Source organism: Trachymyrmex cornetzi, unplaced genomic scaffold (assembly GCF_001594075.2).
Source record: "Trachymyrmex cornetzi isolate Tcor2-1 unplaced genomic scaffold, Tcor1.1 scaffold218, whole genome shotgun sequence".
NCBI lineage: Eukaryota > Metazoa > Arthropoda > Insecta > Hymenoptera > Formicidae > Trachymyrmex > Trachymyrmex cornetzi.
In genome coordinates, this window is record NW_017296825.1 from 573,458 (window position 1) to 589,530 (window position 16,073).

Consider the following 16,073-nt stretch of genomic DNA (forward strand, 5'->3'; position numbering starts at 1 on the left):
TGAGTCGAAAAATCCTCTATTATTTTGCAATTTTTGCAATAGTTAACAAAATATTAATTACTAAAAATCGCTGAATATTGATTTTCAATAATTTTTTACTCTAATACTATCAACTTTATAGAAAAACAGCGAGAGACAAATTGTTTATTTCCTTTTCAAAAAAAAAGTTCTAAGAATTTTTTTCAGAATTTTTTAATACCGTATTTTCTCATGTTGGTAAAAATAGTTGCCAATATATATAAGAAAATGCAATACTAAAAAGATAATAAAAAATTCTGAAAAAATTCTTACAGTTTTATGAGAAGAAAATAAACAATTTTTGTCTCTTGTAGTAAAGTTGATAATATTTGAGAAAAAATTATTAAAAATTAAAATTCAACGATTGTTAGTAATTAATATCTTGTCAATTATTGCGAAAATTGCAAAATGATAGAGGACTTCGACTCAGTTTAGCGTCCGTTCTGTCTACACAGGAGCGCTTGGCAAGAAATTTCGGGACACTCCGTATATACAATACTAATAAAAATATATTAATCCTTTAAACTCCTAACGTTATTTATTATTTTTTCTTATGTAAATGTCAGCTTTTATTCAATACGTTATTTTCGTATGTTTTTCAGTGAGGCTATTTTAACATTGTTTTAATTGCGTTATACGAATATAATTAAACACACACGCGCGCGCGCGCGTACGTACATACATACACATACACACATATATATACAATTTAAAATCTATCAAAAGATAAAGCGTGCACGGATAAATGTAGGTACACGACACTAAAAGCCCATGTGACATCCGGCCGCGGCGCGAAGTGTAAATGCCACCGCGCTATAGACGCATATAAACGGTAATCCGCGAGCGCAATGTGATTAATAATAATTTGCCGGTCGGCATAAACGGAACCGATTAGCCGGCTTAGCCAAGCGTTATGGTAATAGGGAGCTATTACCCACGGACACCTGTGTACCCTCCTCCTCTGTCTTTCTCGCTTGCTTTCTCTTTCATTCTCTATTTCGTTCTCTATCTCAACATCCGCTCATGTATCTGACTTCCGCTATGCCCCCAGCTCATTGCTCAGCTCTGTCCATATCTCTGTCGCTTTAAACATACTCTCGTAACGGCCAGTCACTTTAAATACCGATCGGTATGTTCAATCTTGCTGGCGTTCATCGGTTTGGCGCAGCCACCTTCTTTGGCTCTTCGATTTTCGATGTCAATAGGCAAACCTCTTCGAGAGTGCGTTATAAAGGGTGGGATGTTGACGCGAATCCGACCCGCTCAAATAAAGTACGCAGTGACATTTGTAAATATCTCCAAAAATCCCCATGGAATCATGACAAGCATAGAAATCAATACTTGGATAAATCGGATAAACTTGAAAATATTTTAATAAAATATTTTATTCTACAAAATATACAATACATTTTTAATATATAAATATACAAATTAAAATATACAAAAGTATATTTATATACATGGAAAGAACAGCTTTGCTAATCCTCCGAAACTTTCAGAGTGAATTTCATTGTAAAGTAAAATTTCACTCTTAAAAATTTAAAATTGAGCCACTTTTTTAAAAGACTGACTCAGTTTTCACTCTTTATAATGAGATTCTTTTCCAAGGAATTTAGAGAGTAAATATCTAAAAATTTAACTAGAAAAAATAAGTATATATAAATCTATAAATAATTTTATTAGATTATCGAAATAATTATACAGGTGGTTAAAAAAAAACCATTCAGCATTTATATGGTAAATAGTACATATCATACTTACATTAGTAAAAAAATTTTAGTGAACATAGATTGAGAGCTTAACTGTTTCTGGGATACAAACATCTGAGATATAACTGTGTAATCACCATGTAGATCCTCAGTCACCGATGACAACTGACTGATTGCCGGTGAAATCTTCCGTTATGAAGTATGTATGGAAATTGAATGAGGTTATACAGAACGAAGTTTATAAACACTGAGATAAACATCGCATGTGACATGTAGAAGCCAGTAAATCATTCATGCTAACATACAAAAATGTTTATATCTCAAAAACGGTTGAGCTATTCATTAAGGTTTTTTTATTCAGTATGGTATGTATACTATCTACTATAAAAGACCCTCTAATCAAAGTCTGGCCACCTTCTCTCCGGTTTGTGATTGGTCCGACATTTTTCATCCATTCCATTTAAATGCATAATGAAAATACATTTATGCTTTTACTTTAAATGGCCATGGACTCGCTGTCGTACCTAATATTTGATTAGACACTGCTAAATTTTTACATTTTTTAAATTTTAATCGCCAGTTAGTCACTTGAACATGGCAGAATGTTCGTCAAAAACTATGAAGTTTATAAAGCGTCTCTATAAGGCTGCGACTTACAGCGCCACTGTAGAGTGAGATGAAGTGAAAGAGCACGATTTTTCTCTCTCGCACAATTTCGATGAAAAATCTAGCACTTTAGATGAACTCTAATTAGAGGATTAGACTCTACTATCTACCATATAAATACTGAATGGTTTCTTTAACACCCTGTATAAGTCATCCAAATGGTTAGAAGAATGTCATGACTTTTTGCATTGTACATTGTGCTTGAATATCTTAATTATTTTGATGGTCAAACAAAATAATTTTCAGGTCTGTATTTAGTTAAATTTTTTAATATTTTAGCAAAATCATTCTTTCCATGTATGTATTAATAAATATACAAGATATATATAAATATATTATAAAAATAAAGTTAATTCAAGTCATTGCGTGACAATTCAATCGATATAACTCGTTCGTCTGAATTTTTAATTAACGACGTTGAAACGGCATACGTATAACATGTAATGAATTTTCTGCCAATTAAGGCGGCTGCCTTCGGAAATCGACACCACGATGTTGCTCGGACAAGGCAACGCGTGGAATTCCGCCTGAGAACGCTAGTGTGATACTCGTGTGGAATTAGTAATTAAGTAGCGCGCGCGAGAGACACAATTCCGGAAGCTGGCTGGTGTGACGGCGAGCATAATTGCCGGACACTACAATAGAGATTCAATTCTCTCTCTCACTCACGTGCACCAAGGATTTGCATACTTCGTGTTTTGTATGCCGCGCGCGTGCGACGTGCGCGCGACGGCATTACGAAATTCGGCCGGAACGAGCGTGCATTTCCCTCTCGAACGTAGTTATAAACGAGTTACGTCGAGTGCCCCGCAGGAATGTCGTTATGAGTTTCGCGTTTTCCCGATTTCAGTAGCCCCGTCACAAACAATGCGCGCATGAAACACCTCGCAATATCGGGACGGAAGAAAAGGATACCATTTCATTTATCCGGCCGTCTGCAATCTCTCGGACATCGTAAATCAGCGCAATTAGCTGAACCTCTTGACGTTTTCCAGTTTTCCAGTTTAAATCACAAGTGTTACGTTTTAAAAACAGCAATGGATTTATTGTAGATAACAAAAATTTGCTACTAAACTTATCGTTTAGAGAAGTATTTCTCTCGAGATATCAAACGATTTTACAGAAAATAGTACATGCAGTTATAGAAAATATAGATATATAAATCCTTTTAATCGACTAAAACCATTGTACAATAATTACATAGAAAGAATGGTTTTGCAGTAGTCTAAAAATTTATAATTTGAAATTAGACGGACGAAAATAAATTAATTAAAATAAATAATCCTATTTTCAGTCAAAGCGGATCTCAGCTTAAATATTTTAGTGTAAACGAATATTTCAATTGACCGAAAATACTTTCTCTTAATTGATCTAAAAATGTCAATAATCAGTTAAATATATACAAATCTGAAAATAATTTTGTTAAACTATCAAAATTGTAAAACGCTCAAGCTGATTACTAAAATATACAATATACACCTATATATTTATATATATAACATAATTTTACAGAGAATATAAAGATACATTCGATAGGCTTCAAAAATGATCCCAAAAATCGCAAAAATCTCAAAAATTTTCATATAAAATGAAAATTGATAATCATTTATAATAGATAAGAGAAACTATTAGAACTCTTTTCATTTAACAATTTAGCGTTCATGATTCTAAGTATCAATCAAAAAAACAATATAATTATATACCCTCCATGTAATATCGATTATATAAATAAAAAGTTAGTGGAGGGAAAACTATATAAGTTTAGGAGAGCGTAAACTATAACATCGTTTAGAAGAAATGTTTATGGCGGTATTGCACTCACGTTAACCGAGTTGCAGCATAATATCAGTTGAGAGTTAAGTTTAAACGCGAATACGAGGCCATGTAGGCTAAGCGGGTGAACGGCCCGAAATTTATCGCGGTTTCTATAGCTCGCAAATTTCGCTGTAACATTGACACGGGGGATGTAACCTGCGGGCGGGGAGTTATTAACCGCGCTAACGATACAAGAGCCGGCAAGTAGGTAGTTGCTGACTCGTGCTTTCACGCCCTCGATCAAAGCATTTGCGCCGAGGAGTGGGTGTCTCGAGCGTGCACCACTCTGAAGAGAATAACTTGGCCGGCATATTAGTTGCATCACCGCAGCAGCATCGTTCGACCGGGCGCCAGGCGACGAAGCCAGGCGCACTAACCACGTCGATTAATCCACTTTGGAACTTGTCAAACTATTTTCCACCTAATACAACTGGGCCGTCAATGGATACCCCTTGCATTCTCAGACTACTGATGTTACCATTCGAAGCGTATCACGTTATAAAGTAATATCTGTTACATCCAATTGAATCTACCCTCACTAATGTTTTATCCAAGAAATGATCAAAACTTTCCAAGTCCATCTACATGTGCTTTTACAAAGTTTTGGTAAATTAAGAATTTTTATTACATATACGAAGAGAGATTTATACGTGAAATTTATTTTCTTTACATCGTACTGGGAAATAAATTAGATATATATAAATAAGTTTTTAGATAAATAACTTTAAATTAGACTAACAGTGTTTAAATTTCCGCATTTAATTATTTTTCTATTAGTAAGATTGATTAATCTATATTTCGAAAAATATATAACAATTCGTAATTGGACAATTAATTGCATTTTTAGTTTAATTGAAAATAAACATTGAAGAAGTAGGTATTCATCATTAAATGATTCACTGTCTTCATCACAGTAAAATCTAGCTTTAACTGTCTGTGGTGCTTTTTTACTCAATTTGATTTATTCACAAGCAGTCCAATTTAACTTATTACTATCAAAAGGCAAATATTTTGATTGAAATATTTGTACCGTTTTTTTATATACTAACAAACATATTTTTGAAAAAACTACGGAAATTTATTTATATACATACCTAATAAAATATATTTATATTTCTAATATAATAAAGTCTTATGACTGTTCTACAATGTGCTTTTTGTTTCCTGTTTCTTGCTGTTTGTCTCATTATTCTATCACGAGCTTATTTCTTCATATATAGGAATGTGATTTTTTTGTACAGGTGCAGCTGCTGTAGTAACGTCCGCAGGCGGGCACGGCTTCGACGCGCACCTACGCGGCCCCAGCTTCGTGCTGGAACCGCCGTCGAGGATTGAATTCTCCAATTCCAGCGGCGCCTGGTTGGACTGCACGGCCTCCGGAAGTCCACCGCCCAACATCGACTGGTCCACCGCGGACGGGCATCCGGTGAACGATGTGTCGGGCGTGCGAAGAGTGCTCAGAAATGGCACTCTGGTACTCCTGCCGTTTCCGGCCGCGGCCTATCGGCAGGACGTTCACAGTGCCGCGTATAGATGCGTGGCGAGCAACACCGTCGGCAGAGTGCTCAGTCGCGATGTACAAGTCAGAGCGGGTAAGCGAGACTCGTATACGAAATTTATGTCCATGCATGAAAAGCAAAATACATATTCCCTGGTAGAAATGTATGCAGTTTTCCTAGATGTCCATCCAATTATACTGTCTAGTCTTATTTTCATTAGTTGTGACAATACTGCATAGAAAATTGACAAAATTTCGTAGAGATTTATTCAGTAGCTGAAGCAATTTTTCTGATAAAGATATGTACAATTTGCGTGGATACCTGCCCAATTATTGTCCATTATTATTAGATTATTATTAGTTAAAATATCACGTAATGTGTGTGTATTTTTATTATTCTGTTTATATTCAATAAATAGGTTCAGAGTTTGCGCATTGTTTCTGCACAATGATTATAGACAAAATGTTACATTTTTATTAGAATTCTAAGTTTTTTTATTTCTCGGTTACTCGACAAAAGTTAATAAACTGTCCAGTAAATTACTCCAAAAATGCATGCCACTAAGATTAGAACAGAAACATTTTCAAATTCTAACTATAAAATAGCAAAAATGTATGCAGTTATAAAACTTATAATGTAACTTACAATATAATTACGTACAATATAATTTAGAATACATTGAATAAAGTTTAAATGTCATAAAGGAAAAGTTAAAACAAAATTGATAACTTTGTGGCGCAAATTGCTCTGTCGAATCCTTTTTAATTTACCTATTTGTTGGGCAAGTCCTATTATCATCAAAAAAACTCGCAAACGTTTTATCGCGTTACGTACATCCCGCGCAATTACATCCGTTATTTACCGAAGTATCCTTTAATTAAGGAATGGCAAGCGCGTAATCGGGACGGCCGTCATATTAGAGCTTTACTCGCGGCCACCGCGCACACTGAACCATTGGAAAAGTCTATTAAGCGGATTACGCGAATGCCGCGGATATTTGGCGCGAGTCAACAGTAATTGCGACGGGTGCATGGGTTGCCTCTCGCGTGCGATAAAACGCGGAATCGCGGATAGGCCGGTTTTACGCGAGCTATGTAATCGCACAGCGAATGCTCGCATAGCACTGTGTCCGAATGCAATTCGGGGAACCGCAAACCTCGCGTTGGCTTTGTATAAAGGAATTTGGTTGCACGCGGGACATGTCTCTATTTAGTTAAGAAATATTTGGCGGTTAAAATAACAGCATGTTGAATACGTAAAGAAATAATTCTGACAGCGCGCCTGTTCTTATAATTAAATACATATTAGATGTACTCGTATTTCGCATCTCTTGTTTAAAGAAATGTCCAAAAGTGTGCGGCTTGGTTTCTCGATTCAAATATTTTGTATTCTTTGAAACATTATACGTCATGAAATTATCAGGAATTTATTAAAAATCTTAAGACTGGGTTATTATCATGCAATAGTTTTAATCGTAGGATTATGTATATAATATATTATCATGTAATAGTTATAATAATAGAAACAATATTTTCTGTACCATGCTCTAAAACTATTGTTATACCGTAAGAAATGTTTCTTTTAAATGTACGCAATTTAATTGTTCGTATGGAAAGAAAATGCCGATTGTGAGAGAAAATCAGTGGTGAAACAGGCGTTAGAACCGAATCAGTACTTGCCGAGCACCGACCGATGCAGATGAGATGCGCGTAGGTTCCTTTCTGGTCGCGCGCAGTGTAATTACCTCTTAAAAAAAAAACGCAATCTGAATGCAAATCCGTGGCAGCTGCGAGGTCGACCCGACGCTTTCAGGATTTCCAACTACTAACCCCCTCGCGGCCATAAAGTTCTGCCCTGGACGTGTGACCGTTAATTAAAACTTTACTTTCAGTTCTTTCTCTTTCTCTCTCTCTCTCTCTCTCTCTCTTTCTTTTTCTCTCTTTCGATTTAACGGAAGAAATCTCTTTTCTACGCGTGCTCGATAAAGCAGGCGTGCTTTATGCGAGCAATTACGCGCCAAAAAGTATGAACACGTTTGTGGTAATTTCAAAGGAAAATAGTTAAAGTTAAGTTTGATTATAAAGAATCTCATAAATCTATAAATCATATCATATATATATGCAAAACGATGACGAATCATGATTTAAAAATAAAAAAAAATTATATCATTACGTAACATTGTAATTTATGTTGTATATGCAGAGTGAATCAGTTAATTAAAGTGTTACAGATTATATTTCGGAAACAAAGCATTATAGAAAAATATTTCATACAAAAGTTACATAGTTTGAAAAGAGACATAAGATGGTATCATTGGTTTAACCCTGGAGAGTTGTTTGAAGATCACGTAAAGGTCAATTTTATTATCAATTTCTTAAATAGAACCTCACATTAATTGCATATTCTTAGCTTACCTCGAAAATTTTCCAAATCACTAGAATAAAATATTTTTTCATTAAATATTTTTCGAGTCATAAAGCTTAAAAGTTACATCAGCATTACTCTTGGCATTACTCAAAGTGGACCGATCGATGGCTAAAACCTCTTGAATGTTGTTCAGATTCATGACCCAAATAACGTTTGTCAAGATCAAAGCCTTGGATACTTTAGGTAATGCTAATGCTAACGATATTGTAACTTTCAAGCCTTATAACTCGAGAAGTACTTAATGAAAAAATATTTTATTATAATGTTTATAGTGCTATGAGAATGTATAATAAAAAACGAGATTCCATTTAAAAAATTTAAATACTTTGATCTGACCTTGGTAGCGCCACCTAAGATCAAACCAGTGATACTTTCATGCAATTAAAATAGGACACCCTATACGTATATATATATTATACATATTGTATAATATAGATGTCTTATAGATAGGACTAGTACTATCACATTTTTTTTGTCAAAAAATAAGCATCTGTTTTCCTTTGTAAAAATTTTTAGAAGTCTATCATATTTGAGATTTTATTCTTAATACAATGAATTTCCTGAATATGCGCGCGCGCGCATGTGCGTGTCTGATCCTGTATAAATTATTTTATGTAAAAATGTATTTTAATATAGTGAATTTACTGTTTGGTCCTATAAATTATCATATAAAATTTCATTGTTATAATTAAATCCGTTATTTACAATATTTACATTTTTAAAATAAAACACTTACAAAATTGTTTTTTCACTGATGCGTGAGAATCGCTGTTTCGATCTGGATTGAGATTTCACGTAGCAGGATGGATTGGTGGACTGGACGGTAAACACACTGCGCACTCAGATTCACTTGTTATATTTAAAACTTTATTGTCAAACGCCTCTCAATCTGCGTTTCGGTAACGTGGCATAATGATTGTAGTAGAAATGTAATTAGCGGCAGCCGTGATGAGATATACGAAATAGCGTGTCGCGGTAGCAAACACTTGGCAAGAATGCTGCTGCGTTCGACGGACTCGCGAATAATGCGAAATGAAAACCTGGCTGATCCTTGACATTGAATTCGCGGTTTCTCTCTACTCGCGATCGCGGGAGCCCGATAGCTTGTATAAACTTCGTGACGACTCGTGACGAAGACACGGCTTATCACGACGAGCGCTTACTTGTGTCTAATTCCTAGTTCGCATCGTCACGTGAGAAAAAGCAGAGCTTCCATTGGATATCGTCGCTCATCGCCCATCGCGTCCAGTGTGAACTAAGCATAAGGGGAGAGTCGTGTTACCCGAAAACGGCAGCTTCAGATAGCGCGAGCGGCGTCTACAATGAGACTTTAAGGCATAAAACTTAAGTTTTAAACCTTAAGCCGTAAAAAAATGTCCAATCATAGTCGATTATTCTCCTCACATTTGACTGTGATTGGTCAATTTCTTCAGACTTAAGGCTTAAAGCTTAAGTTTAACGTCTTAAAATCTCATTGTAGACGCCGCATTAAGGCTCGTCTACAATACACAGAGTAAGAAGTAAGAGTAAGAAATTGACCAATCACAGTCGAATGTGAGAAGAATAATCGACTGTGATTGGTCTATTTCTTACTCTTACTTCTTATTCCGTGTATTGTAGACGGGCCTTTAGCGCGACGAATCGGCAGGCAACAACGACATCGGTTTACTGTCTAATCGCGCGGGAACACGCCGAAATTGTAATAATGATGTTCGCGAGACGGCGCGGCGTCTGAAAACGAAAGATTCACGGAAGGAATCGATGGATGGCGCCATCGATCCTTAATTGGTATGTATCGTACAGATCGTATGTAATGTCGCAACAGCTAAGGAAGAGTATTTTTCGGTTATGTGATAAATTACGTCACCTAAATCAATCTTTTTCAAGTGTGTCATTATAGAGAGAGAGGAACATAAATATTAAATTTAATTATATCGAAATTATCCAAATTTTTACACAAAAGACGTTTACATGAAAAATCAAGAAACAGCAAATGAAAGGTACTGTATTGACATATTAAATGAGATATTTTAGAAACAATGCATTTCTGAAAATTTTGCTAAACGGAAAAGATTATTCTTTGAATATATAGTACTGTTCTTTATCCTATCTATACATAGGATTATCATATCTATATATAGGATATTCTATGCATCTCCAAAATAACATCTACATATACATTGTGCGGTACTTTATATAAAAGTCCTCTAATATCCTCCTCGAATGATGATATCATAATTCAACGCAATATTTCTCACGCGAGTTGCGAGAAAGCGGGATGACGGCATGCGAGTGGAAACAGGAGAAGCAGGACTCAGGGAGCTGAAAGGGAGAAAAACGCGAGACAAAGTCTTCGCACGGTTTGGAGCTTCGAGGTGACGGAGAAGGAATATAGAGAAGAAATTCAGAACGCCGTAGTCGGGGCTTTAGCCTCCGCGTCGTGGCGTCGCGACGTCGGCCTGTCAGACTGCACCGTCGGTGGCGGAGCTGGCCGTCGCGTCGCCCTTGGAATTTTCACGTAAATAAAATCTCCGGAAGAGAGAGTGTACGATGCTCCTCGCGTGCGCGAGAGAGCGATGCCGGACACAAAAAGGAAAGAGAAAAGGAAGAGGAAGGAAGGTGGGAGGGAAGAAGCGAGACGTTCGTTATGCGCTCGCGTCGCCTCATGCCTCGACGCATCCTCGACGTCGAGATTCACCCGACGGTTACGACGTAACGACGTGTGCGACACCCTCTGTAGTCTGTGTATATACATAGTGTCATACACACTCGTATACAAGGCAACACGCTTTCACGGTGTAGCAAGACGACGACGATGTAATTGAAAACGAGACTGTCGGCGTAACTGCGATTGCTTTTTCATTACGGTGGCAATTAGAGACACAGACGTAGACACAGAATCGGTGTTCGTTCTGTCTCGTTACGCTGTTAGCCCGACATAATGACGACGTGTAATTTTTTATACCGCCTACTTGCTTTTTCCTTTTTAAAAACGAAATAACGAACTTTACAAAGTCAAATGCAATTGTGAACCAAGAGACAAACTATTATATGTAACTGTCTTAATTATCGTAACAATTATAAAAAGAATACAAAAGTATTTTTTATAGCGTATCAATTTTCCATTTTTTTTTAAGAAAATTTTATTTTGTAGAAACAGAAATTATTACGTATAAGCTATTATTTTGCAATTTGTACTAGATTGCTGGAACACATGGCCTTATGTGAGATTTTATTGCTGTTTGCAGTGGTGGCTCAGGCATACAAAGTCGAGGTGGAGGTGACGGGGGGCGCATCGAGGGGATGCACTGCAATATTACGCTGCATCATACCCAGCTACGTCAAAGATTTGGTGCGCGTCGTATCCTGGCTGCACGAACCTTCGTCCTACATATATCCCTCGCTGCAAGGAGGTAAATGTTTATAACGAAAATCTACATACGAGCGTGTACTACATTTCTTTGTGGTATGGAAACGTAAAATTTCACGTGCGTTACAACGTCAAACTTAATTAAAGTCCAATCGAAAAATTCGGAATGTATAACTTTTATGTCCACATATAAGGGATTTTGCCCAATAAAGTATTTTATGCGAAAAAGAGATATCCAACGAGAATAACATGTTGGCAATTATTTTATATTCCATGTGCACAAGACGCGATTCTCCACCAAAGATTTTCGGTGAGAACTTGTGGTAACTTTTAACATAATTAAATTCTAAAAGCTCTGTATTATTTGCAAAAGCAATTTATTGTTAATTTTCCATATCACTTTATCGTTATGTTGGAATTTTCTTTCTCTACATCTCGTTATTATGTTGATTAATATATGTCTAAATAAATATTGAATCGTATTATTCCGTTTTCATTATCATTTTTAATTTCGTATTAATTCATATTCTTATATAGTTAATAATTTTTATTTTCACAGATGCGTATTCAGATATTTCTTGATTTAAAGTACACTATTACACACACGCAGCTGGGTCTTCAAATAATTTCGTTAATCCGGGCTTTCGCGGCGCAAAGACTGATACGAACTCGGGAAACATCCCCGGCGGATTTTCACAGATGTAGTGCGATGGCAATAGAAGGAAAAAAAAGAATAATATGGATATAGAGTGACAATACGAGGCGATTTCAGCGTAGTCTCTATATGGAGACTACGGCCGTCGCCTACAAGAACTAAAATTTAATATCCGCCGCGGACGCCCGTGCTGAAATTTAATATCCACAATAACGTGGCGTCTCCTTCCGCAACTCGCGGTGTGGGATGTGCGAGTCGGGATTGTCGGGTTCATTAGTAGCTCACAGAGATTAATCAGATTTGCTGTAAACGCGAGTCCGCCCCAGAAAATTGCGTACAAGGGTGCAAGATAGAAGAGTTATACATAATTAAACATTTCGCGTGCCGCGATTTGATTACGCGGTTATAATTAGCAGTCGCTAAGAATACTAGTTACAACAAAAAGCCATGTTGTTATCTTATACCTATTATCTTATATCATGGGCGGATGTATGCATAAATTCTTTTTTGCTTATAAAAGCATTCGGTACTGCATTACCTGCAGATACTTTAGTCGAAATCAATAATCGTGAAAGATTTCAACATTGTAATATTTATTCACATGAAAAGAAAGGTTTTGCCTACAATATCTAAAAATTTAGTTAGTTCTTACAGATCTGAAAATATAATAATTATGTTGGATTATCACAAAATACTCATAGAAAATTATTTTGGCAGTTTAACAAAATTATTTTCAGATCTGTATCTAGTTAAATTTTTAGATATTCTAGCTAAATTTTTTAATATTCTAGCTAAATTTATCATTAAACTATTACTCGTTTTTCCCATGCATGAAAAGAACGGTTCTGCTAAAGTATCTGAAAAAATTAAATATGTATCTAAAATTAAATATATATCTAGAAAAAATTAAATATAGATCTAGAATTAAATATTAAATTAAAAAATCAAAGCAACAACGCTCAAGAATTTCAAAAATATAAAAAAAGGCTAATGAGAGTTTTTTCGCGGTAAGTCGTGCAAGAAAGAGATTTATTAAATTCGATGAAATCAAACGTTTCGGCTTACATTCGAGCCATTATCAGTGTATCTGAATATACAAAGTAAAAACCTTAACTGGTTAGACGAGAGAGTGACAAATCATTCCGCTTCCATTCATTATGGCACCAGGTTAGCAGATCAAGTGGCCACGAATCGAAGATGAATTCCGTCAAACCATGTACTTAATAATTAAAAATTGGAATAATTCCGCTGGATGTCCATATCCTTACTTAAAATTATGATATATACTAATCGTACATGAAAACGGTCAACAATAAAAAAAATGATTTTTTTTTTGTTGATCGTTCTCATCTACGACTGAATCAGATACACTGATAATGGCTCGAATGTAAGCCGAAACGTCTGATTTCATCGAATTTAATAAATCTCTCTCACAATTTACCGCGAAAAACTCTCATTAGCCCTTTATTTGTTTATATTTTTAATATCAAATTAAATATAGAAAATAATTTTAATGGACTATCAAAATAATTATTATATGTATGTGTTCAAGCATAATGAGTAATGCTGCAAAAAGCATTGCTTTTGACGTTTTAGTAATCAGCGTGCTGTATGTATATTATTTTAATGGTCCAACAAAATTATTTTCAAATTTATATTTAACTAAATTTTTAGGTATTTTTGCAAAAATTATCCTTTCCATGCAGTATAATAGCCTCGTATTGCATAGAAAGATGTTTTTACGCCGTATCTGCGATCGCGATTGTGTCGGTATCAGGTAGAACGTAATTCGCTGCATGTACGTGGCATCCAGTTCGTGTATGCTCCACATATACATATATATACATATATATATATATATATATATATATATATATATATAATACATATGCGTGTCGCATCTATAGTGAATAGAACCGCGCACACTATATAGACTCCGGTCCGTCGAATGTAATATCTTAACTACATAGACCATTCGGTCCACCTGACTTAGCGGACAATCTATTCAGAAGGCTGCCTTATCGCAGCTGCCGCTCTTAGCTGCTATAATGTCTCACGAACGAGCTCACTCAGCCGCGTAAGTGTATGCACAGTTGTTATACACGACCATAAAAGTGCAGATACATCGTGTGCAAAACATTTTCGTGCATAAATGCAAAAATATTGTCAATATTACAGAAGTGTCTAGTGTAAAACCTCGTATATTTTTGTCGCGTTAATTCTAACGAGAAATATTTTAATAACAGATTCTGTGACAAATTGGAATCGAATTTTTCCTATCGATCCAATTTTCATTAAACTCATTAAACTAAAAAATTCCAATTTCCTATAATCACGAAAATTCGTCGCAAACGAGATTTTGCTAATTATTTTCTTTCGAAATCTTTTGTTTTCGATTATTGGATATCTCTATTCTACATTAGCATTTGTCATTAAGGAATATCCTCTCTAATGTTGTCAAATACCAAATCTGTCATTAAACTATTAATTAGTAATGAGAAATTTCTAATAAACCGAAAATCTTGCAACTCGATTCAATTTATTTTCTAAATTTCTTGGAGTGAAATCTCACTCCAAAAGAGTGAAAATATTGCCACTATTAAAAAAAAAGTGAAAATATAAGAATGACAGATTTTCACTCTATTTTTGGAGTGAGATTTCATTCTTTTTGGAATGAAAATCTGTCACTCTTATTCAGGAATGCAAATATTATATGTATTTTCACTCTTTTTCAATTGTAGCAGTATTTTTAGAGTAATCCCGGTATATACGCCGCATCTAACAAAAATTACTTAATTTATTAAATATTATTTACTATTTTTAAGATAAACGAACTATATCATTAAAAACTTTGTACTGTCTACTATTATGAAAAAAGTATTAGAAATCCGGAATACTTATTTTTCGTATTAAAAAAATAATTTTTTGAAACAACCTTGCATTTTTGCCGTATATCTTATATGGGTGGGATATACGGGTTCTTATGAGGGGGGGAGGGGCGGGGAGGGATATGTACGGCTCATGAAAAATTTACAACTAATGTTTATAAATAAGACGTAAAATCATACAATAACTTATAAAATATGTTTATAAAGTTTTATTAAGAAATAAGAATAATAAATATGTGTACGAAGTAATAGATAATAATTACAATTTTCCTACATTAACACGTATTATAAGGTATTTTATTAGGTACTACATGAAGTACATATTTCGTGTAATGTGTTTATTGCATTTAGTGCACTGAATTTAATCTGCACATTTTGTATGCTTTGGGCATAAATCCAGCCCGCTAAAAGTGCCGTATATCCCAAACAGGGATATACAAAACAACAAATTACACAGTAAAAAAGAAAACATTAATTTTAACATTTTTTACATGTCCCAGGAGATCCACTCTAAATTTGAAGTTAAAGTAACTCATTCGTCTTGTGTTATTTATTAACGAACTAGTAATGTTAAATAATTGACACAATACTTTACATTTATATTTGTTATTTTGACTTTAAGGGTGATTTAAAACTAACATATAAAATAAGTAGAGTACATAGAAGAGTAGTAACTCGTAAGAAAATGTTAATAAAACATTTTTGTTCGTTTAATGTGAATGAAAAAATTCTTAGATATTAAATTGACTTTGAGATATATAGATTAATTGAAACATTTGTGTTAAAAACACTCAAAATAATATTCCATTTTTAATTGACATACGCAGTTGTTAAGTTAGAAAGGTGACATGAATCTAACACACCAAAGTTACAAAAATAATAACATATCAGTTGTATGTTTATTTTACATTGAAGTAATAATCAAAATATGATAACACAAGAAAAATTCTACATATGGACGCACGATTTTTTACTGTGTAAACAAAGAATACAAGAGCAAAGCACTTATATTTTGCTCTATACAAC

General features: G+C 34.7%; 1 protein-coding gene across 1 annotated transcript in view; it reads left to right on the forward strand.

The window, feature by feature from the left end:
- Dscam2 (Down syndrome cell adhesion molecule 2) overlaps positions 1-16,073 on the forward strand; it is a 133,509-nt gene that overhangs the window by 68,893 nt on the left and 48,543 nt on the right. Inside the window, exons 2-3 of the mRNA XM_018505884.1 lie at positions 5,450-5,800; positions 11,383-11,547. Coding sequence (XP_018361386.1) covers positions 5,450-5,800; positions 11,383-11,547 — 516 coding nt within the window. The remainder of the gene's footprint in view (positions 1-5,449; positions 5,801-11,382; positions 11,548-16,073) is intronic.